The 24,151-nt window shown below is 43.7% G+C and overlaps 1 protein-coding gene across 1 annotated transcript in view; it reads left to right on the forward strand.

Moving 5' to 3' along the window:
* LOC137659068 (protein bicaudal D-like) overlaps positions 1 to 24,151 on the forward strand; it is a 184,741-nt gene that overhangs the window by 32,786 nt on the left and 127,804 nt on the right. Inside the window, exon 4 of the mRNA XM_068394157.1 lies at positions 13,986 to 14,239. Coding sequence (XP_068250258.1) covers positions 13,986 to 14,239 — 254 coding nt within the window. The remainder of the gene's footprint in view (positions 1 to 13,985; positions 14,240 to 24,151) is intronic.

A 24,151-nucleotide genomic window follows, 5' to 3' on the forward strand; every position in this document is an offset into this window, starting at 1 on the left:
CGACCTTTCCTAATAGTAGGCGGTCCTTACTTGGAACCGAAGTTAATTAACATTGAGCTCGTCATATCGTTTTTCCTGTTAAGAATTTATGCTATTTTAATTTTATGTTTTTGAAAGAATTTCTTTGATAAGTCTCGTACTGTTTTCAAAGTTGAACTAACGTTTTGTTTAGTCTCCGCAGTTGTTGACGTTCAGAACGTTCAACTTGCGCTCTATCGTTACGATAGAGAGAGAGTATTCACGGTTTCACGTTGCAGTAAGAGTAAACCGATTCTAGCATTTCGTTCATTCTTTCTTAGCTTAAATGGTTTTAATTCTAATAAAGGAGCTTTTTATTTGGGAAACCTTTCAGTTTTTTTCCTTTAACAAATAATATGTTTTAACGATATATATAATTGGGCTCATCTCTCAGGTTCTAAGTCGAGAGAGAGAGAGAGAGAGAGATAGAGACGGAGGGAGAGAGAGGAGGATAAACGTTTCGTTCAAGCGGGTAACGTTGTTCTCGTTTTTTTTGCTCTTCTCCCTAGTCGATAGAGGGGAAGAAGGTAAAACGTTTCTAGAGTTTTATTCTTGTTCCCAGGCTTTATGCGGTGAGAGATTTTAAACGTAGTTTATTTGATCTAGTGTTTAGTCTCTTTTCCAGCCACTGAATTCTTTATCTTTCATTATGTTTTTCTGTTACTTTGTAATACTGTTTTCGCAATTACTACCTTTTAATGAAGGATAGGATTGCGTGTTTCAGGTACAAACCACTTAAAGTTTCGAGTTCAGTGAAATAAGTGCAAACAGAAAATCAAAAGTGATAAAGTGATATGCGCAAAGTGTTAGTGTTGCGTTCGAGGGTTCGTCTGTTCGTGCCAGTGGTTCACCTAGTCCGATACCTCTTACAAGCTCCCAAGCCCAGGGGAGAAGTAATGTCGAAGGACTTATGGGTTCCTCAGGCCTTGATCGACGAACAGACGTTTCCCTCTGTGGTTTCGGGTGTATCTACACACGTTGCCGACGTGATCACCCCACCCACACAAAGACGAGAGAGCCCATTTATTCCTCGTCTGCGGAAGAGGTTTCTCGCAGAAACCATGGACCAAATCTTGCAGCTTTTAAGTGCAAGTCGGTCCCTTCCGCGCAAGTCCAACGGCCTAGGTGTAGCCACTGGGTCAGTTCGGACTCGCTGCAGTACGACAACTGCACTCCTCCTAAGAGAGGCTAGGTGGTACCGCAACAGGCAGTAACTCCGTCTGTTGCCGCACCAGCTGTTTTAGACCCTCAGTCACAACGGACAGTAGCTCCGTTTGTTGTTGTCTTTCATAGACCCTAGTGGTCCATGCTGCAGACTATACAGTCTCAGCTTGCTCCTTCATGCAGGAGTATCATGCTGGAAGGTTGACAATGCAGCCTGTTTACCTACAACCCGCCGAGGTTGTGCGCTCAGCAGATACTGCGGCTGCCTGCTCCCACACCACACCTGTGAGAGCTCCTCCACCGATGCGCAGTCCTCACTGCCAGACGCATGTTCTTGCTGCACCATCTGCTAACATGCGTGAGCTGCCGCATCAGGAGTTGCCGGGTTCCAGCACTATGCGGCATTCTCCTCAGCCCATGCAGCATGCTCTGCAGACCTTACAGCATGCTCCGCATACCATGCAGCATGAGCCGCATACCATGCAGCATGAGCCGCATACCATGCAGCATGAGCCGCATGCCTTACCTCATGCTCTGCATACCATACCGCATGCTCTGCATACCTTACAGCATGCTCTGCATACCTTACAGCATGCTCTGCATTCCTTACAGCATGCTCTGCATACCTTACAGCATGCTCTGCATACCTTACAGCATGCTCTGCATACCTTACAGCATGCTCTGCATACCATACCGCATGCTCCTCAACCCACCGCAGCCCCTCCCACGCACCAGCACTCTGCTTTTGTTGTTGCCAGCTCCCACACTCCGACTGCGGAGAAGGTTGACGATGCACCCGTGGGTCCACACCTCCCACGGTTGTGCGCCCGGCATGGCTTCATGCTCTCACACTCTTGTTGTGAGAGCTCCTCCACCCATGCACAGTCAACCCTGCCAGATGTATGATGACTCCCACACACAGAGCACTCCGTTGCCGTGCGGGAGCTACCACAAGCTGCCGTGTTTTGACACGGTGTGTCAGCCTCTGCAACACACTGTGGTTACCGCCACTCGCCAGCAGCAAACTAGTCAGGCAGGAGTTGAGGCTTCCCCACACATCTTTGGTTGTTGCCAACTCACAAACTGTCATGCAGTTACATGACGTTGCCTTCTGGTCTGCTACTTATACACCAGTGCTGTATGTCCTCACGCTCCTGTTGTGGTTGACAGTTCAGTTTTTGACAGTTCACAGACTGTCAAGCAGTTTCATAACGTTGCCTTCTGTTCTGCTGCTTTTGCACCAGTGAAACCCTCACTGAGAGAACTTAGCTTTTCTCGGATATGGTTCCTGTAGATGAGAAAGTGCTGTTCTCCCTCCTTCTGATATTTCCTTGAGGACTCTGTCATTTGGAGAGGAGCCTTAAGCTGCTTAGCCTCCTATGGACTTTTATTTAAGCATAACATGCTTCCAGGGAGGGTAAATGGTTCCGCTTCAGTCGCTAACCCCGTCTGTTGCCACACCTGCTCCCATAGACCTTGAGCTTTGTTGCAAGACATGCAGTCCAAGCTTAGTCCTTGATAGAGGATTTTTTTTTACGGAGTCAGTGTGTCACTGGGAAGACGTTCAACAACCAGCAGAGGTGACTTGTTGTGACGCAGTGCGGCAACCTCAGCAACCCGATAAGGAGTTGTCTGTACTACCCAGACAGTCTAGACAGTTTCGGGTTGTCGCTGTACTTCCTCGCTTCCCCATGGTTGACAGTTCACAGACTGTGCAGCAGTACCATGATCTTGTGTCCGGCTCCGTCAGACGACTGGCTTTTAAGAGCTCCCACAAGTCGTCGCTGTCTGGATAATCTCAGATGGACTATGGATCTGACCAAGGAACTGGGCCTCCTGGTCAATTTAGAGAAGTCCCAGCTCGTCCCATCCCAGACCATTGTCTACCTGGGTATGGAGATTCAGAGTCGAGTTTTTCGGGCTTTTCCGTCGGCCCCAAGGATCAACCAAGCCCTAGAATGCATCCAGAGCATGCTGAGAAGGAACCGATGCTCAGTCAGGCAGTGGATGAGTCTAACAGGGACACTTTCATCGCTGGCCCTGTTCATCGAGTTAGGGAGACTCCACCTCCGCCCCCTTCAGTATCATCTAGCTGCTCACTGGATAAAGGACATGACGCTAGAGACGGTCTCAGTTCCTGTTTCCGAAGAGATGAGGTCTACTCTAACGTGGTGGAAGAACAGCTTTCTTCTCAAGGAAGGTCTACCTTTGGCTGTTCAGAACCCCGACCGCCGTCTCTTCTCGGACGCATCTGACACGGGCTGGGGTGCGACATTGGACGGACAGGAATGCTCGGGAACATGGAATCAGGAGCAAAGGACACTTCACATCAATTGCAAGGAGTTGTTGGCGGTTCATCTGGCCTTGATAAACTTCAAGTCCCTCCAGCTAAACAAGGTGGTGGAGGTGGACTCCGACAACACCACAGCCTTGGCTTACATCTCCAAGCAGGGAGGGACTCATTCGAGGAAGTTGTTCTAGATCGCAAGGGACCTCCTCATCTGGTCAAAAGATCGAAAGCTCACGCTGGTAACGAGGTTCATTCAGGGCGATATGAATGTCATGGCAGATCGCCTCAGCCGGAAGGGTCAGGTCATCCCCACAGAGTGGACCCTTCACAAGAATGTTTGCAGCAGACTTTGGGCCCTGTGGGGTCAGCCAACCATAGATCTGTTCGCTACCTCGATGACCTAGAGGCTCCCGTTGTATTGTTCTCCGATTCCAGACCCAGCAGCAGTTCACGTGGATGCTTTTCTGCTGGATTGGTCCCATCTCGACCTGTATGCATTCCCGCCGTTCAAGATTGTCAACAGGGTACTTCAGAAGTTCGCCTCTCACAAAGGGACACGGCTGACGTTGGTTGCTCCCCTCTGGCCCGCGAGAGAATGGTTCACAGAGGTACTGCAATGGCTGGTCGACATTCCCAGGACTCTTCCTCTAAGAGTGGACCTTCTACGTCAACCTCACGTAAAGAAGGTACACCCAAACCTCCACGCTCTTCGTCTGACTGCCTTCAGACTATCGAAAGACTCTCAAGAGCTAGAGGCTTTTCGAAGGAGGCAGCCAGAGCGATTGCCAGAGCAAGGAGGACATCCACTCTCAGAGTCTATCAGTCTAAATGGGAAGTCTTCCGAAGCTGGTGCAAGGCCAATGCAGTTTCCTCAACCAGTACCACTGTAACCCAGATTGCTGACTTCCTGTTACATCTAAGGAACGTAAGATCCCTTTCAGCTCCTACGATCAAGGGTTACAGAAGTATGTTGGCAGCGGTTTTCCGCCACAGAGGCTTGGATCTTTCCACCAACAAAGATCTACAGGACCTCCTTAGGTCTTTTGAGACCTCAAAGGAACGTCGGTTGTCCACTCCAGGCTGGAATCTAGACGTGGTCCTAAGGTTCCTTATGTCATCAAGATTTGAACCTCTCCAATCAGCCTCTTTTAAGGACCTCACATTAAAAACTCTTTTCCTCGTGTGCTTGGCAACAGCTAAAAGAGTAAGTGAGATCCACGCCTTCAGCAGGAACATAGTTTTCACATCTGAAACGGCTACATGTTCCTTGCAGCTCGGTTTTTTGCTAAAAACGAGCTTCCTTCACGTCCTTGGCCTAAGTCGTTCGAGATCCCAAGCCTGTCCAACTTGGTGGGGAACGAACTGGAGAGAGTACTTTGCCCAGTTAGAGCTCTTAGGTACTATCTAAAAAGGTCAAAACCTTTACGAGGACAATCAGAAGCCTTATGGTGTGCTATCAAGAAGACTTCTCTTCCAATGTCTAAGAACTCAGTTTCTTACTACATCAGGCTTCTGATTAGGGAAGCACATTCTCATCTGAAGGAAGAAGACCTTGCTTTGCTGAAGGTAAGGACACATGAAGTGAGAGCTGTGGCTACTTCAGTGGCCTTCAAACAGAACCGTTCTCTGCAGAGTGTTATGGATGCAACCTATTGGAGAAGCAAGTCAGTGTTCGCATCATTCTATCTCAAAGATGTCCAGTCTCTTTACGAGAACTGCTACACCCTGGGACCATTCGTAGCAGCGAGTGCAGTAGTAGGTGAGGGCTCAGCCACTACATTCCCATAATCCCATAACCTTTTTAACCTTTCTCTTGAATACTTTTTATGGGTTGTACGGTCGGCTAAGAAGCCTTCCGCATCCTTGTTGATTTGGCGGGTGGTCAATTCTTTCTTGAGAAGCGCCGAGGTTAGAGGTTGTGATGAGGTCCTTTAGTATGGGTTGCAGCCCTTTATACTTCAGCACCTAAGAGTCGTTCAGCATCCTAAGAGGACCGCTACGCTCAGTAAGGAAGACGTACTTAATAAAGGCAGAGTAATGGTTCAAGTCGTCTTCCTTACCAGGTACTTATTTATTTTATGTTATTTTTGAATAACTAATAAAATGAAATACGGGATACTTAGCTTCTTTGTTAACATGTATGCTGGTCTCCACCCACCACCCTGGGTGTGAATCAGCTACATGATCATCGGGTAAGATTAATATTGAAAAATGTTATTTTCATTAGTAAAATAAATTTTTGAATATACTTACCCGATGATCATGAATTTAAGGACCCGCCCTTCCTCCCCATAGAGAACCAGTGGACCGAGGAGAAAATTGAGTTCTTGTTGACAAGAAGTACTTGAGTACCTGCTCACAGATGGCGCTGTTGTGTACACCCCCACCTGTATAGCGATCGCTGGCGTATCCCGACCGTAGATTTCTGTCGGGCAACAGAGTTGACAGCTACATGATCATCGGGTAAGTATATTCAAAAATTTATTTTACTAATGAAAATAACATGTTAATAAGGCAGGTGTAAAAATGCAACTATTAAAATTGCTCAGCGAAGTTGGTATGTGGATGGGACCAGAACTGCCAAATATTTCTAATTTGATTTTTAATTTTCAAGAAAACAACAGTTACTGTTACAAATGTGTATCTCACATTGACAAATAAGTCCTTGAAATGTTGTCTGATCATGCCTTAAGCAGGCTAATTGGATGTGATGCATCTGAAGTTGTATTGTTTAAATTTTGTGGGACAAGAACTTGCCCAACCCCCTAGGGCTGTTTTACCTAGAAAACAACAAAACATGACACAGAACCAATATAATTAGGTATCTAGGGGTCTAGTTTCTGTATGAATACACACATACATTTAGCCAATACCTCATATCCAGTCAATAGAAATATATAAACTAGGCATTACCAGCTTGAGGGGAAAAATCCACGTTTTGGAGTTAACAGGGTGATATTATTTAACGGCTCATTACCATACTTAAGCTACCACACAGCAATGGTTATCACATGTAAATATTAACAGTAGGTATGTATCTTTCTAAAAATCAACACTAGGATTTGCCACCATGGGTGGTACCAATTAGTGAAAAATCTGGTCCTGGCTCATGGACTAAGATGTGTAAATGCGTTTGTTTGTTCGTTATGATCGGCGATGGAACGTAAACTAAGCAATGGTTTTGGTTTTAGGTGGCGTGTTTAGCAAAAGTATGATATAAAATCATCTTTATTTAATTTATTTTGTATTTCTAAGTATACAGCAAAAGCATTTCAACCAATTTAGACAAAATGGAAGATGATAACAGTGCTACTGTGCCAGTAGTGCAAACGAAAGCAACAAAGATTATCCCCTAGACGATGGTGTCCTGGTGAATTTTTTAAACACTTTTTAGTAGTTTAAATGGCAATCTTGATTTTGATGGTTTTTAATTTCAAGTTTATTGAATTAATTTTTTTTTTCTTTTTTTTTTTTAAAACTTGTTTGCATCATTGTTTTCCTGTATACCATAGTATAGGTACCGATAACCTGCAAATTTTGAGGTTTCAGACAATTACCACTACTGCCATCTCTTGGCAAATAATGTAAACATTCCTAGTTGTCCGAAACAAGTGATCAATTTAGGTTGACAATGGACTAGGTAGGGTTGATCAGCTGATTTAAATGTAAACAATGCATAAGATTATGATTTACTATGTTTTTAATTAAAAATGATACTAAGATGTGAATATTACATGCATTATTATTGGATACAGTTAAGTGAAACACCAAGGAGAGAGAAGGACGAAACAATATGACAAAGAGTCGAGACTGGGGGAAGTGGTAGCGTGCGTGCGATTCTATTGCCCAGGCCTTGCGGTAGCGGAGTTCCTTCTTGCACATTCCCTCAGCCAAATCTACGCTAAATCAAATAAATTAGCAAAGTCAATTAATTTGGGAAATGCAAGAAGGAATGAAAATTAGGAATGGGTATACGTGGAATGAGGAATAAGAAAGGCGTTTAGAATGATTAATAAGATGAAAATGACAAATGAATGCTAGAAAAGAGATGAATAAAATCGCAAAAAATAAAGAGAATCAAAAGAGTTGTAACAATATGTTGTAGATGTGTATGGGAGTGCAAAGTGAATGTACGAAAGAGATTTGGGCAAATGATTAAGGATATACAGTAATAATAATAAGTGAAGGACAATAATAATGTGAAGGAGATATCATGCTAACATGCATGATAGGTTACATCAGTGAGGTAATTCTGTGAAAGTGAATGGTCATATCAGTGGGATAATATCTGAAAGTAAATACTGTGTAGGTTTACGACGGACTGCGCAGATTTGATTAGCTGATTTAAATGTAAATAATTCATGAGATTATAATTCGCTATGTATTTAATTATAGATTTGATACTAAGATGTGAATATTACATCCATTATTATTGGATACAGTTAAGTGAAACACCAGTTTAATCAAAATCCAGTTTATTTCAAATATAGCTGTAATTTTTTACCACAGTAAATGGATACACACCATACAGAGAGCTAGGATAGTGGTGCGCAGCGCTCCCAGTGTAAAGGAGCGCGGGCTATTTGAAATCATTGCCCAGCTTGAATTTTATTGCAATTTTTCAGAGAATTTTTATTTAATAGGTATTGCATTGTTCTGGCCATCCCAATGCTGTTGCCAACTATTAGAAATCAAATTCTTAATGTTGGGTAAACATTAACCCATTTTTTTTTCCTCCTCCTTGGCTGCGTAAAATTGAAACGTAAGAAACCGCAATTAACGAGGTCTGACTGTGAACGTTGGAGTGTGATCGGCATTCGGACACTAGGCAGTCTGCGTGCTACATCTGGCCACAGTCTGCAAACTACTACATAACTTTTGGTGCCCAGACCCGGGAAACATCAACCTTTAGGCATGGCATCGTCATCGACCAAGGGTCGAAAATCTAAGATGAGGCTTAATCGGGATGTCGAGGGCCTCGTCTCTATTGTCAGTGACCTGGCAACTCAGGTAAAGTCCCTGACACTCCAGGTGCCAGCACTAAAGAGCGTTGAGCCGTCACAAATATGCCACTGGGGTCACAACTATAGTGACCACCAGTGCTCTTTCTATGTCCCCGGCTTGGCCAAACGTCAATGGTCTGGCCATTCCTGTAACTGGAGAGGGGCCAGTGATTGGAGGTCTACAGCCCCATGAAGGGTTCTCACTGCTACTCTCATCTGTACCAGGCTTCTTGGAGTCTCCTGCTTGGTGTGAACCTCTTGCCTCCCCTCCTGTTCTAGCAACTAACCCGTTTAGTCTGCCAGGGACTTCAGCTAGTCGAGTAGGGGAACAGCTGAGGCACTTCATGCCAAGACAGGGACCCTCCCAAAGCGTAGACGCCAGGCCAAGGACACCACCAGATAAGCCATACCCGAAACATAGGCCTTGTCCCAGGAGTCAACCAGCGAAGATTCTGGTAGTGAGACTTCTGGGGACAGCTCAAGCTCCTGTTCCAGTGTCAGTTCAGCTGACACTGTCTCCACCTATCATGTCCGTTCCCTCCAATCAGATCGCCATTTGTGAGACCTGCTCAGGCCCACGATTCCAGAAAGAGCCCCAAGCCTGGGATCTTCCTGCAAGAAACTGGCCAGAGTTTTGCCCGATTCTCGAGGGATTTTGAGGCCTTATGTGCCAGTAGGTATACCACAGAAGCTCTGGCCTGTGGACCACTGAGCTAGGAAGGTTCCTGAAGGGGAATTCAAGGAGGCTTTCTTGGCATTAGAGGGTCCCGAGATCTTATACCCTGTCATGAAGGAACGCCTCCTCAACTGGTGCCAAGAACCCCGAGAGAAGTGTAATGCAGGGAGGAAGGCCCGTTTGAGCAGAACCGCCTGTGGAGAGGGCGAACTGCTGACTGCTGCAGATCTGTGCCGTACGGTTGGCCTCATTATACAGGACGGCCTATCCTCAGCATAGCTTGGACCGGAGAGACGAGGCTAAAGCTCCTCAGAACGGTTCCAAGCAAAGCTGCGAGTTGGCTGGAGCAGTCTCTGGCCACTATTAATGTCTCTGCTAGCCGTCAGGCCACTTGGCAGGATGTCCTACACATGTTGAGTGTACTTGACGAGGCATCCCGTTAGTGAAGCCAGAAGGCAGAGAACTTGGCTATCAGTCATGTGGGACAGTCGTGGCATGGCTCGTATGCCGATAGGGTTGTCATGGCTGCCCCCAACCATTCACCTGCACCTGACCAAGTGTATCCACACACTCCTCCTCGACCTGTCCCCAAACCTGCACCTGTGGAAGTGCGCTTGCCACCCCTAGCACTCCAGATAGTACTCCTCAGTTTTCAGAAGTAGTACTGTGCTTGGTGCAAGGAACCAGGGCACCTTGTGGACGAGTGTCGCAGATGCCTCAACCTGTGCCTACACTGTGGTTTGGCTAGCCATCATGTCGCGCAGTATGGTCAACAGGTGCCCCCGATGCACAGAACACCTGTCCAGAAATAGCCACTGTCTGCTGCCCTGGGAGGGAGACCATCTCTATCCAGACTCCTCCTAGGTGAAGGGCAGTACCAGTGAAGTAGTAGTACCGATGGGTATCATAGGGCTTTTAACACCAGACCTTCGTTGTAGAAGATGTGGCTATATTGAAGGAGGGTGTGAATAATAGGAAGCATGCTCCTAGTATTCCAGTGGCTGCCTCGGAAATCTTGATTTCCAAGGTTACCCTTCAACCTGAAAAGGTCAATGCACATCCAGTGAGTCTCTCAGGATTGGCCAGTGATAACCTGTCCTCGACACTGTCCAAAGCTTCTTAAACTGACTCCTCCTGGGAGGACGCAGGAACTGAGGCTGTATTGAAAACACTTCGTAAGGTTAACCTGGCGCAGTTGATTCCTGTACCACTCATGGTTGTCTGAGTGACAATGTCAGAGTTTCCATTGGGAGCGTTGGATACTCTCATTGACTCCGAAGCTGAGGTCAACCTCCTTTCATCGAGTGTAGATGGTACATGGAATGACATTCACCCTGAATGTGTTCCCTGTAGTGCCTCCAGGGACTATGGCTGAGCACATAGTGCTTGGTAACCAGTTCTTGAGAGCAAATGGAGTGATAGTTGACAGAGCCAGAAAGTCTTCCGTTAGAAAGTCTTGCCTGTAGTCAAAAGTGAATCAGACACACTTGTGTGTAAGTGAAAGGGGTAGCTGGCTACCCCTGCTAAGTAGCAGCTCGGCAGTTATACATACATATACCAAGGCACTTCCCCCAATTTTGGGGGTTAGCCGACATCAACAAATGAAACAAAACAAAAAAGGGGACCTCTACTCTCTACGTTCCTCCCAGCCTAACAAGGGACTCAACCGAGTTCAGCTGGTACTGCTAGGGTGCCACAGCCCACCCTCCCACATTATTCACCACAGATGAAGCTTCATAATGCTGAATCCCCTACTGCTGCTACCTCTGCGGTCATCTAAGGCATCGGAGGAAGCAGCAGGGCCTACCGGAACTGCGTCACAATCGCTCGCCATTCATTTCTATTTCTAGCACGCTCTCTTGGCTCTCTCACATCTATCCTCCTATCACCCAGAGCTTCCTTCACTCCATCCATCCACCCAAACCTTGGCCTTCCTCTTGTACTTCTCCCATCAACTCTTGCATTCATCACCTTCTTTAGCAGACAGCCATTTTCCATTCTCTCAACATGGCCAAACCACCTCAACACATTCATATCCACTCTAGCTGCTAACTCATTTCTTACACCCGTTCTCACTCTCACCACTTCATTCCTAACCCTATCTACTCGAGATACACCAGCCATACTCCTTAGACACTTCATCTCAAACACATTCAATTTCTGTCTCTCCATCACTTTCATTCCCCACAACTCCGATCCATACATCACAGTAGATACAATCACTTTCTCATATAGAACTTTCTTTACTTTCATGCCCAACCCTCTATTTTTTACTACTCCCTTAACTGCCCCCAACACTTTGCAACCTTCATTCACTCTCTGACGTACATCTGCTTCCACTCCACCATTTGCTGCAACAACAGACCCCAAGTACTTAAACTGATCCACCTCCTCAAGTAACTCTCCATTCAACATGACATTCAACCTTGCACCACCTTCCCTTCTCGTACATCTCATAACCTTACTCTTACCCACATTAACTCTCAACTTCCTTCTCTCACACACACTTCCAAATTCTGTCACTAATCGGCCAAGCTTCTCTTCTGTGTTTGCAACTAGTACAGTATCATCCGCAAACAACAACTGATTTACCTCCCATTCATGGTCATTCTCGTCTACCAGTTTTAATGCTCGTCCAAGCACTCGAGCATTCACCTCTCTCACCACTCCATCAACATTAAAGTTAAACAACCACGGCGACATCACACATCCCTGTCTCAGCCTCACTCTCACCGGAAACCAATCACTCACTTCATTTCCTATCCTAACACATGCTTTACTACCTTTGTAGAAACTTTTCACTGCTTGCAATAACCTTCCACCAACTCCATATAACCTCATCACATTCCACATTGCTTCCCTATCAACTGTATCATACGCTTTCTCCAGATCCATAAACGCAACATACACCTCCTTACCTTTTGCTAAATATTTCTCGCATATCTGCCTTACTGTAAAAATCTGATTCATACAACCCCTATTAATCATTATTCTACCATACACTTTTCCAACTACGCTTAACAAACTGATACCTCTTGAATTACAACACTCATGCACATCTCCCTTACCCTTATATAGTGGTACAATACATGCACAAACCCAATCTACTGGTACCATTGACAACACAAAACATATTAAACAATCTCACCAACCATGCAAGTACAGTCACACCCCCTTCCTTCAACATCTCAGCTCTCGGCAGTTATACCTCTCTTAAAAGACTTTATGGCTTGTCTTCCAGCTTTGCCAAAAGTAAATCCCTATGAATAGCTACAGGTTTGTATTGTTTGGAAAAATACATATTACTCCCAAATTTGTCATTACTTCTCTTGTACGGTAGTTTCTGTATTTCCTTCTGTCACTGGACTATTTTTCCCTGTTGGAGCCTATGGACTTATAGCATCCTATTTTTTCAACTATGGTTGTAGGTTAGCTAGTAATATTACCAATAATAAATCATGTTTGAAATTTTTTTTTTTTTTGGGGGGGGTAGGCTATGAAAATGAAATAACTATCCAAAGATTCAAAGAATACGCTGTGATGGGTTGAAGTATCTGTTATATTAAGTTTCTTTCACTCTGTCTCCATTCAGACATCCTATTAACCGCATGTGTGTGTTGAATGTTCTCCCTAGTATTGGGGTATAGTACCCAAGACAACTTAATGTTGGCAGAGGTGCATTAGGAAGAAGTATGAGAAACCTAAGTTCAGTGAATTCTAATTACACATTTCTAAGCCAGAGAAATTGTGTTACCCACCGTGTAGGTTTCTTTTTTTAATTTTTTTCAGTTGTCTCTCCAAGTAGCCAAGGAAGGAATAACATCCACCTCATTTCTAATCCTTAGGGGAAAGAACTTCATGGAAGTGAAGTGTCTTGTCAGAAGGATTGGTGTTATTTGCCATTTTTTGTATATTATTGAGAATTACCAGCGATTTGAGCATTCCGGAAGTGTTGTAAACATTTTAGAAGCTGTTCAGTGAGTGCAAGTGGTGTTGTCGTCAGTGATTTTAGCCTTCTGGGAGTGTTGAAAAGGTCAAAAGAAGTTTGTCGTAATGATTGCTAGCTTGTCAACAGGGTAATGAGAGTTAAGTGCCTTCAAGGGGGAAGAAATTCGGTTCCGTATTCTCTTCAACCTTTATGAGGAAACTGGATGATCTCATTTCAAAACTCTTAGATATAACCTGAGGCACTTTTAGAAATAAACACAATTAGAATGACTGCAACAGACAAAATTTATCTGTCTGTGCCATGGTCTCAGGTGTTAGTATAGACCTTTTTATGGAAAAGTACAGTTTCCCAATTACATTGATTGCAAACCTCTTTGGCTTTAGCTTAATGAGGCAGAGGAATCACACTTTAATGACGTATGAGTAGAGCGTTTCTACCGGGAGGGACAGTGTACTCTTGACCAAATATTGTAAGAAAAAACTCCTTTTCTACAGCTAGACATTATAGTAATATGCATAATAAAAGATAGGCTTTTTTATAAGAGAAATATTCTTTAGAATGTTATATGATAATATAGGTAGTACTGTAGAGTATTGATTTTGGGAAATACTGTAAAACAACAGACCTAATCAAACTATTGTGACCTTGAATGAGTTGAATTAATTGGAATTTTGTGTCTTGTGTTATTTGTAAAAAAATACTGTAAGTGCAGTAGCACTGTAATTTCATTGAGCAGTTTATTTGTAGCATACAGTGCTTAGGCCTCATGAAAATGTAATGTTTGGTGTTTTGTTGTATGCATATTCTAGGTTTAGTGGATTTTAACAAGAAATTTATATTTATGAGCTGAGCTTAACCTGTACTTTTTTTTGTTATTATTTAAAGGTCTTCACAAGTTGAATTTGAAGGAGCCAAACATGAAATCCGCAGACTACAGGAAGAAACGGAGGTACTCAACTCCCAGGTGGAAGAGTTGGCCAATCTCAAAAAGATTGCGGAGCGCCAAATGGAAGAGGCGCTCGAGTCTTTACAGGCTGAACGAGAGGCCAAATATGCTCTTAAGAAGGAACTTGACAGCCGGATAAATTCTGAGTCAATGTACAACTTGTCTAATCTTGCCATGAGCATGAAGCTTTCAGGTAATTATAACAAAACCTTACCTTTTAATCTGCTGATACTATTTCATCCCCTTTGTTTCCATTATTTCAGCTTATCAGAAAATTCAGGTAATTTGTCTTAGAGGTTAGTTCTTTGCACTGAACTTTGCTTGGTCTGGCTGCTGCGTCTGAAGTGGCCACCCCGGCGGCTGTTGGTCAACATAAGAAAGTACGATCTGTTCTTCCCTGCCAAAGCCACTCATAATCTGATCATTTTCTTATAACTGGCCTTCTGATGGAGGCAGGTCAATGTATTGAAGTTTTTATGATCCCCTTCACCTAAACCGTGTATCTGTGCATACGAGACACAGCCGAAGTTTCTCGAGTACAGAATTTGTTGTTGGATGGTACCCTTTAAAAGGTTTTATATGTGTCCCTGTGAAGCATCAAAGTGGTTGCTTGTTGTTAGCAGATACCTGCTTTGTTGGAGAAGTTAGTTTCGCACATCTGTTTCAGGACTTGTTCTCTGTAGAGGCAGCTTGTAAATTGCTGGAAAATTATTTGTTCCAATGCAAAATAACAAACCCTTTCACTCTTTATTAGGGAATATAATTTTGGTGAAGCTGGAAGACTATCCATAAGACTTTTAGCGGTGTAACTACCCACCGCTAATTTGCGGGGGTTAGGGGTTAGTACTGGCTACCCTGCTCTCACACACACACCTGTGTTCTATCGTCACTTTTACTTTTGGCCCGTTGGAGAGTGGCCGTTTGTCTCTCTCCACTGCTCAACCTTTTGGACTGTCCTTTTGACTAATTTGTTCTTTTAGTTTTTGTTTATTTTTCACAGGTGTGAGTGTTGCTGTTTTGGAGACGGCATAGTGCCAGGTTTTTCTGGAGGCCAAAGAAACCTTTTCTAATGACCTCTTCCCCTTTGACACTGGATAACTATGCTGACGACGGCGATGATGCACTCCCTCGTTCTGCGTTAAGAGCCTGCGCAGAGAGTACAAAGTCTGAAGCATATTCTTGCGCCCTTTGGAGGTCACCTTTCCTGTTTGTGGGTAAGATTTGCTTTCGAGTGGTTTTCTTCAGCGCTGACAACTCTATGCTGATGACGATGCACTCCCTCGTTCTGCGATGGCAGCCATAGAGGGAGGGCAAAGTCTGAAACATGATCCTGTACCTCTTGGGGGACACCTATCCCATTCGCGGGATTAGGTTTTCTCCTGAATGGTGGTTTCAGAGTTGACAACGACGAATTCCCTTTTTTCTGCGATAGCACCCGTTGAAGGGGGTGCAAAGTCTGAAGAATGTTCCTGTGTCTCTTGGGTGACACCTTTTCCGTTTGCGGGTTAGGTTTTCTCCCAAGTGGTTTTCTTCAGCGCCAACGACATCGCACTCCATTGTTCGGCTAATGTAGCCGCCATAACAAGTGCAATATGTTCTTGTGCCTCTCGGGGGTCTTCTTTCCTGTTCACTGGTTAGCTTTTCTCCAGAGGGTGGTTTCTTCAGCACTGACAAAGAGGCACTCCCTCATTCTGCGATACCAGCCAGCGGAGGGAGTGCAAAGTCCGATGCATGTTCCTGTTCCAGTGAAAGTTGCTGCTCGTGCCCTGTCACCGCCTTCGTCCCCTGCGCGTGCGGCAGCTCCTGATCATCGTGCTAACGACTGTGCTCTTCCTCATTCTGAGCTTGTTCAACTGGCGGAGGTAAGGCAAATTGTGGAGCTTGTTCTTGCTTCATGTGGTGGACACCTTTCCCGTGCGCAGGTTTGGCCTTCCCTGAGTAACCTTTGCCACAAAGGATCAAGAGAGGGTTATGGACTCTTCCATGCCTTTCTCTAATCCCTCAGAGTGTGGCTCGTCGGAGCATGAAGATGTTGCTCGCCTCCAGTGAGTTTGAAGCCTCCAGCGTTTGTGTGCGTTTACTCCTAGCTATCTCGTCTCATCCAGCTGACTCGTCTTGCCCAGCTGACTCGTCTTGCCCAGCTGACTCGTCTTGCCCAGCTGACTCGTCTCGCCCAGCTGACTCGTCTTGCCCAGCTGACTCGTCTCGTCCCGCTGACTCTTGCTCAGCAGACTCGTCTCGCCCAGCTGACTCGTCTCGCCCAGCTGACTCGTCTCGCCCAGCCGACTCTTCACGTCTAGTAGACTCGCCTTGCTTCGCCAGTACGATCGCTGTCAGTTTGTGATTGTCCATCAGTTCGTGATTTCCTGTCGCCTCGCAAATTCCTGTCAGCTTGCAATCTCCCATCAGCTCATGATCGCCCGTCAGCTTGCTATTGCCCATCAGCTCGGGATTACTCTTCAGCTCGGGATTACCCTTCAGCTTGCTTCCAGGTTTCTGGAGTTCCAGCAGTCGCTTCCAGCGCTTGACGCTTCCTCCACTCGAGATTGCCCTTCTGTTCTCTACCGCACTTCAAGATTAACATGTCGGCACAGACCAGCTCGTGTCCAGTCTCCAGCTCGCGAATGAGTTTCCATCATGCAACTGCAGGCCTGCTTGTGATTACTCTTAGAATAGCGACCACTGTTAAGTGTCACAGCACTGACCAGCTCGCGACTTTCCCTTTTAAGGTAAAGTTTCCCTCCGCATTTTGATGAACTGCAATCTTCCCAGTGACGAGTCTAGGAGGCCTTGATTCTTGGGATGGTCATTACTGACTTTGTTCAATGGAGAACTTCTCCGGCGAGGATCGTAGAGCACTATTGGCTACAACCCTCACTGCAAGCAAGTGAATTGCTCTTCCCAGCAAGACTTTCTACTCATCATACACAATAGTGGTCAAGCGCTATTGCGTCAACGATCGCTTTTAGTCTCCTAGCGAGTCTCCTCATCTAGATGACACACGTTAGACTCTTTGTCCAGAGCAAGAGATAACACTATCTCATCAGCGCTAGCATTCATGACTGCAGTACCACAAATGTGTGCTCTACTTGATGTGCTTTCGACGGCGGCAGCACACGCAACCTCAACCCACGGTTTGTACAGGTCGCACTACCTTACCACGATATGCAGTCGAGGAAGTTTAGTACTCTCCTCTTGGAACCTAACTCTTTACTTGCCAATGGTAGGAGGGGTACAGCACGCTTATCAGCCTTAGTGCCTAATACCTTACTCGCCACCTGGACTTTGTTTCACACAAGTATACTGGGAACAGATTTCAAATGCATATATCCTATTTATTTACAATATTTTATATCACTAAGTATATTTTTGTTACTTTTAAGTTAAAAAACAAAGAAAACTGTATTAAATGTAGGAACGTACAATGATACAATGTATGCATATCAAACACATTACATATTTATTTTTCTTTCATTTCGGTAAATAAATAACAGATCGTAACATATTTTTCCTTTTGGTCTAATGATTTATTTATTCACAATTAATATTTTATAAAAAAACACATACAGGTATAAGTTAAAAATCACAATGAACTGTACTGTGTGGGATGTACGAACGTACAATGCTTACTTCGCATGCATATCAAACGCATTAGGGATTTTTTTTTCTTTCATTTCGGTAAATAAATAACAGATACTAACATATTTTTTCCTGTTAGTCTAATGGTTACTTATTTTCAATTAATTTTATATCAATAAGTACATATTCAAGTTAAAAAAAAAAACGATGGACATTACTTTTTGGTATACAGTATACGAATGCACAATGCTGCTACGTATACTGTACTCTTAAAAACATTAGCGATTTAATTTTCTTTCATTTCGATAAATAAATAACAGATCGTAACATATTTTTCCCTTCAATGTCATGCTTAATTTACATTCATTTTATATCAGGGTTTTCATATATTTCATTTAAGCTATTATTATTAGTCATCATATGAAGGTTTTTCCTCCCTCCCTCTCCCCACACACCTTTGTTGATTGAGAAAGTGTCGGATAAATACTACGCATAATATAAACTTTTACCTTGCTTAAATCTATGTTCGATCGTAGGCAGGGATCAAGACATCATTCGATTTTGTCCGCTGATCTGTAGCTTTAGCTGACAATATAATGTATATGAACTGGAAGATATCTAAAAAAAATCCTGATTTTCTATGTTTTCTGATCTTCGTTTAATAATTTTTTGTGCTTTTGTATTATCAGTTCAAGATGTATTTTAACAACAGCAATTACAGACTGTTTTTATTTTGGTTTTGTTGTCAGCTGTCTTCAAGGTCCCAACAGTATCAGGATTATGCTCACATATAATTAACAGAGTATTGTTGATATGATTTTGCTCCCTATCACGTAATCCTTGATAAAATGAGCATTGTTCAACAAACACTGTACCAGTTTCTTATTAAAATGCGTATCGAACAACAAGAACAACGGACGAATCGGCTGTTGACGCTGACGATCCACAACCATCTACGTACATGATGTAAACAAAGATATTGAATATATATTGGTAAATGTAACAGTTACCGTAAGTTTATTTTATACTATTGCAGTACCTTGCTAAAACTTTCTATTGTACAGTATACTTAGTGAACCACATTCACAAATAAAGAGCTGCGATGTATTGTAAACATGCTAAATTGTAAACATCTACATTTACAAGTATGGATGTACATTTATTCGTAAAATTAGATAACTTTTTTGGTACTGTATTAAAAACTAAAATTTATTTGTTTTTAAGCTTAAATAGATTCTTATTACACCCTTCTCTCTCTCTCTCTCTTGCTCTCGCTCTTAGGCGGAAATTCAACTCGTGTAACATTGGACATTTTGTGTCAACAGAATATATCTCAATAGATTTGAACTCGTGTAACTTTGAAATCGGGTTAACAGAACTCGTAACAGGGAGTTAAATGTAATTGGATGACAAGACCTACGTTAGTTGCGTATGCGTTCTCTTCATACACCGCTGGACCTTACTATGAAGGTGGAACATAGTTCTACACAGTGATTGCCACAATAAAGGTCTTCTGATCACTTGCTCCTGCACTCTCCCCCTGTGATTTGGAACAAGTCTCGAGAAGCATAACTTTGGGATTATTTTCTCATACTGCTCTCCACGAGTTAGAGAACTCGTCGGATCTCTTGCGCGTTTCGGGTTCTGATTCCTTGTGATCTCCTACTGCCCTGTCATGTGTGGAAGTGCATTGGCAGGTCTCTCTGTAATCCTCACTTGTCCGAAAGTTCGTACAGACATCCAAACTCAGGCTCTATGTCATTAAAGAGTCCAAGCTTCTACAGTCGACATTAGTATAGAAAGGTGCCAGTAACCTGGACTCCAGTATTCGACCTCTTCTAACAGAACAAGATAGTTCAACAAACCTCGTTAAGACTTGAGACAACAGGCGCAGTCTTTTGATCGGTCAGACCTAAGGACTTCATGAATAACTGGAATTGGGATGCTTTACGCCAGATTCCAGCTCCTCCGTCTTCCATGAAGGAGCTACGAATCATCCTATACGATCGATAATACCAGTCTAGATACGGATTTTCAGCTTGGTCATACCTCCTCTGTGTCATGGAGGCAATATTCGTCTATCAAGACACTTAGACGACTAGCTAATTCTAACAATCTTGGGGTCATCTCTTCTCCAACACCAAATCAGGCTTCTCGGAATTTGTCATAACCTGAGAATTGGAGTTGAATCTTGAGAAGTCATCCCTGCAGCCAACACAGATCTGCGATTCTTAGGATTACTTAACGTCAGCTTTGTAAAGTATATCCTTCTGAGAGCAGATTAGAAAGACACAGGAAGGCAGTAAGCATCTTCTTTCTTCTAGATTTTCTACCAGCTACTCAGTTACTCCATCTGATGGGACACTTGTCCTCCTGGGAACACTAAATAATCAACTGGGGAACGTCAGATCCCAATCTCCCACCTTCCCCCTTGTTTCCCCCCGGAAACAAGGCTCTCCAGTGATGCATCAAGAATCGGGCACATATGGCATCACATGGCTCCCGGACTCTGGTCCGATTTGTAACATCATTACCACAGGGGAGTTTTTCTGGTCCTCCAGCAGTCCTTTGTTCCTGCAATTCCAACAGTTCCCTTCAGGACACTTCAGGGTGTCAATGAGAGACAACACCATGGTGGTGACTTATACTCTAATAATCAGGGAAATCCCTCTTCACAGCACTTATGCCAACTAACTGGGGATATGCTAAGGTGATTGAAGACTACTAGGCGTCCTTTCAACCCTGCTCATTCCAGACTAGGAAAATGTTCAGGCAAACGATCTGATTATTAATTCAGATAGTGGGCTCAAAGTGGTCTTTGAATTGTCTAGTAATCAACAAAGTCCTGACTTTGTGGTGTTCCCTGATAGTGGACGTGTTTACGACGTCATTAAAAAAGACTCCCGCACTACTATTCACCAATCCCAGATCCCATGGCCCTCTGCCAAGATACATTCCAACAACGGTTGGACAACAGTGATGTCTATGCTTTTCCTCCTTTCTGTTTGATGAGAAGGGTGCTTAACAAGGCAAGATCATCCTCCAATTTAGTAATAACACTCATAGCTCCGCTATGGCATCATGCGGATTGGTTCCCGGACTTTCTTCAGCTACTAATGGAAGTTCTTAGAGAACTCCCATAACACGATATGTTTAAACAGTTATATGTGAACATCTTTCACGAGGCCGTAGGATCCCTACGTCTTCACACGTGGAGTCTGTCCAGCATCTCTTCATACAGAGAGGTTTCGCAACATGTTTTAAAAAAGATGTCCGTATACCTCAAGCAATCTTCAGCTACCGTTTATCAGGCTGAGGTTAGTGTCGTGGAAGGGATTTCTTTATCCTCGATGCCACTATTCTAGCACTAAAGGAGTGCCTTGTATATCTTTGGGAGGAACAGTTCCTTTCTGTCTCGGCAGTGAAAGGCTATCACTAAGCCTTGAGCCTTGGCTTTGGACTGGAAGGAGTTAATTTTTGCTCGTTGTAGTTGTCTCTACTCATACGGAGTTTCAAGCTTTCATGTCCACAGTTGGAAGCTAGACCACCTCCATAGAACATGGTTCATGGCCTTTGGTTCTCTTGCAACCATTATGCCAGGCATCAGATCTTCACCTGACCGGGGACTTCCTGCTCGCCTTGGCCTCGGCAAAGAGAGTCAGCGAACTCCATGGTTTTTCCTACGACGTTTTCCATTAATGGTGATGAGGAGAGATAATGCTTGTCTTCGTCCCTGAGTTTATCGTCGAGACTCAAAATCCGGGAATAGCAGATCTTAGATTCGGGCCCATCGGGATTGGGAGTCTTCGTAATGTAACCGATGATCCAGATCAATTGCTACATTGTCCAGTGAGGAGCTTGAGGTGCTACCTTAAGAGAACTGTAGGACCTCACCCGCGAGAGGCCGCAATTTTCATCAGTACGGGGAAGGTCCAGAGAAAGATCACCAGAAATATGATCCATGCATGGATTTGCAAGGTCATAGACTAAGCATTGAATGGTGATCCTTCTCCTCAGATGAGAAGACCTAGGGCTCATAACATAAGGGGCATAAGTACGTCCCTAGCGTTCAAGAAGAACTACTCTGTGACACAGGTCCTACAAGCTGGTGTATGGAAGCGTCCAATGACCATCACCGGCCACTACCTGCAAGTCATGACCCACAAGAACATGAAGTTGTTCTCCATTGGCTCTGTGGTCGCTGCACAACAAATGGTTAAAACAACTTGGGCTCCTTGATGAGCAAATAGCAGATGGTAGAGAGCAGAGGTTACCTGGGATTCACTTTTTAGGCCCTGACAAGGGGCCACAGGGTTAGGGAGAGAAGGGTCACTGATAGTGGGTGGCACTGGGTGAAGAAAACGGCAATTAAGCCACCACACGCGACCACTAGGGAGACAAATTTGATAGTCTCATTACTTTCTATGGCCCTCCCTCCCCTCATGCTTGTAATGGAATCTTGAGCGGACTCCTTTTCTATGAGTCTTTGGGAACGACGTGGTTCACTGGAGGAATAGTGACTAAGGACTCTTTCTAGGTCCTGGCAAGGGGCCACAGGGTCAGGGAGAGAGGGGTCACTGGTAGTGGGTGGCACTGGGCAAAGAGAAAGGCGATTATGCCACTACACATGACCACTAGGGAGACAAATTTGATACGTAGTGTCTTGACTTTCCATGGCCCACGACATTGCCAACTTTGTCCCAGCAATGAGAAATCAAGCTCGATGGTGGCATAGTGTATCTCTGAATCGGCGAGAAAACGAGAACCACACTGAACTAGACGCAGGTGTCCTTTACCATAGTCTTGCAAGAGAGCATATCTAATGCCATTGAGATGTGAAGCATCCGTTTGAAGAACAATGGGTAGTTGTAGATTATTGTTTATATAGTCTTACATATATGCACCCTTTACATTTCATAAGCTTTTTGTTAAAAACGCATGCGCATAGTTAGTCTTCTTGCTTCTCCTGGCATGAGCTGTTCACCTTGTAGAGCACCACTGTACATAACCCTTTGCTGTGTGGAATAAACGTAATCTACGACTTGGGATTTTATTTCTCCATCCCTGTAATCATCTGTCTTCATCTACAAGACCTCATCACAAATCACCATGGCGCAGTGACGAAGCCATTCAACTTTTAAGGGAACACTGGAATCCAGCCTTTGCATCGAACCGCCATTTCCCCTCGACCACATGAGGATTTTACAGTGTTAGTGCTTTGTTTGTGAACCGATTATGTAGTACTCACTGCGCCATGTACGTGTTGGTAGCTTCCTTAACCTTAATAGGTGGGGCAAGGATACAACTTTAAAAATAGGTTCTTAATGTCTATTACGAGAAAAATACAAAGTCCGTGGGAAAAACGGGAAAATAAATTATCAGTAAGAGATCAGGACGAAAAAGACAGTGCATCAGGGGACCAATAAGTAAGTGTTGCCAATGCTAATACAATGATGCCATATAGCATGCTCTCTGACCCCGGGTTGTCTCTGGGCCCGTATCACTCCGCCAGAGGTTACCCCTCATAGAAAACGGGAGTACAGTAGGGTTAACTACACAAAATTCTGGTCGGTTGGGAGGAGATCCAAGATACTCCTAAGAAAGTAGTTCGAGGTAAGTACTGTTAGGAAAAATACAAATTACTTAAAATTTGTGATATTAATCTGCTGATATGCAACACCTGGAAATGATGCTTGAATACACATAATACAATAAATAATGACAATAATAATGGATATTGGTACATGTTAAATGTGTGTTTTCGTGTACCTACAGAAGTAATTTGTATTTTCCCTTGTAATACAAACCTGGAGCTCTTTAATCATGCTGGCTTGCCAGCACTAACTCTCTAAGTACTGGAATAATGAAAAAATTGACGGTTAGTCACTAGTGCTGGTGGGGGCGGGGGTAAACATATCCCTTGCTACCCCTGCTAATAGCGATGGGCAGTTAAATCCTGTTAAACTTTTAGCTTCGGCTAGTTTCACTCTTCAAGAGCTCCAGGCTTGTATTTCAAGGGAAAATACAAATTACTTCCAAGTTTCTCGTATTTAGTTTACAGTATAGGATTCTAATTAGCATTGTGAAAGATTAGAAATTTAGTTAACTAGTTTCTAAATAATTTGTAAATTCCTCTCACTATCTGTATTCATTATTGATTTTAAGAGTTCTACTTTGCAATTTTATCAATACACACTCACACATGTTACAGTATTAATCATCTTGGTGTATGTATAAGTAAATGAATACTGTAATCATAAAAGTTATGGATATATATTTGGTATATGATGAAAGCTAAATTTTATTTTATTTTGTTGGTATTCTGGTATATCATAAGTTGTGTAGCTGTGAGTTTGGGTCTTTCATGTTCAGCCTCTTTGACAACTTGTCAGTTTGTCACAGGTGATAGTTAGATGACCCTTATTTCTTTCTTGCACAACCAAGAGGTCATTTACAGTCTCTTTGTTACTTGGGAGTGGAGTTTGCATCGGCTAAGTATTTAGAGCATTGTTGTTAATACCCTCTT

This window comes from Palaemon carinicauda, chromosome 19, assembly GCF_036898095.1.
Source record: "Palaemon carinicauda isolate YSFRI2023 chromosome 19, ASM3689809v2, whole genome shotgun sequence".
NCBI lineage: Eukaryota > Metazoa > Arthropoda > Malacostraca > Decapoda > Palaemonidae > Palaemon > Palaemon carinicauda.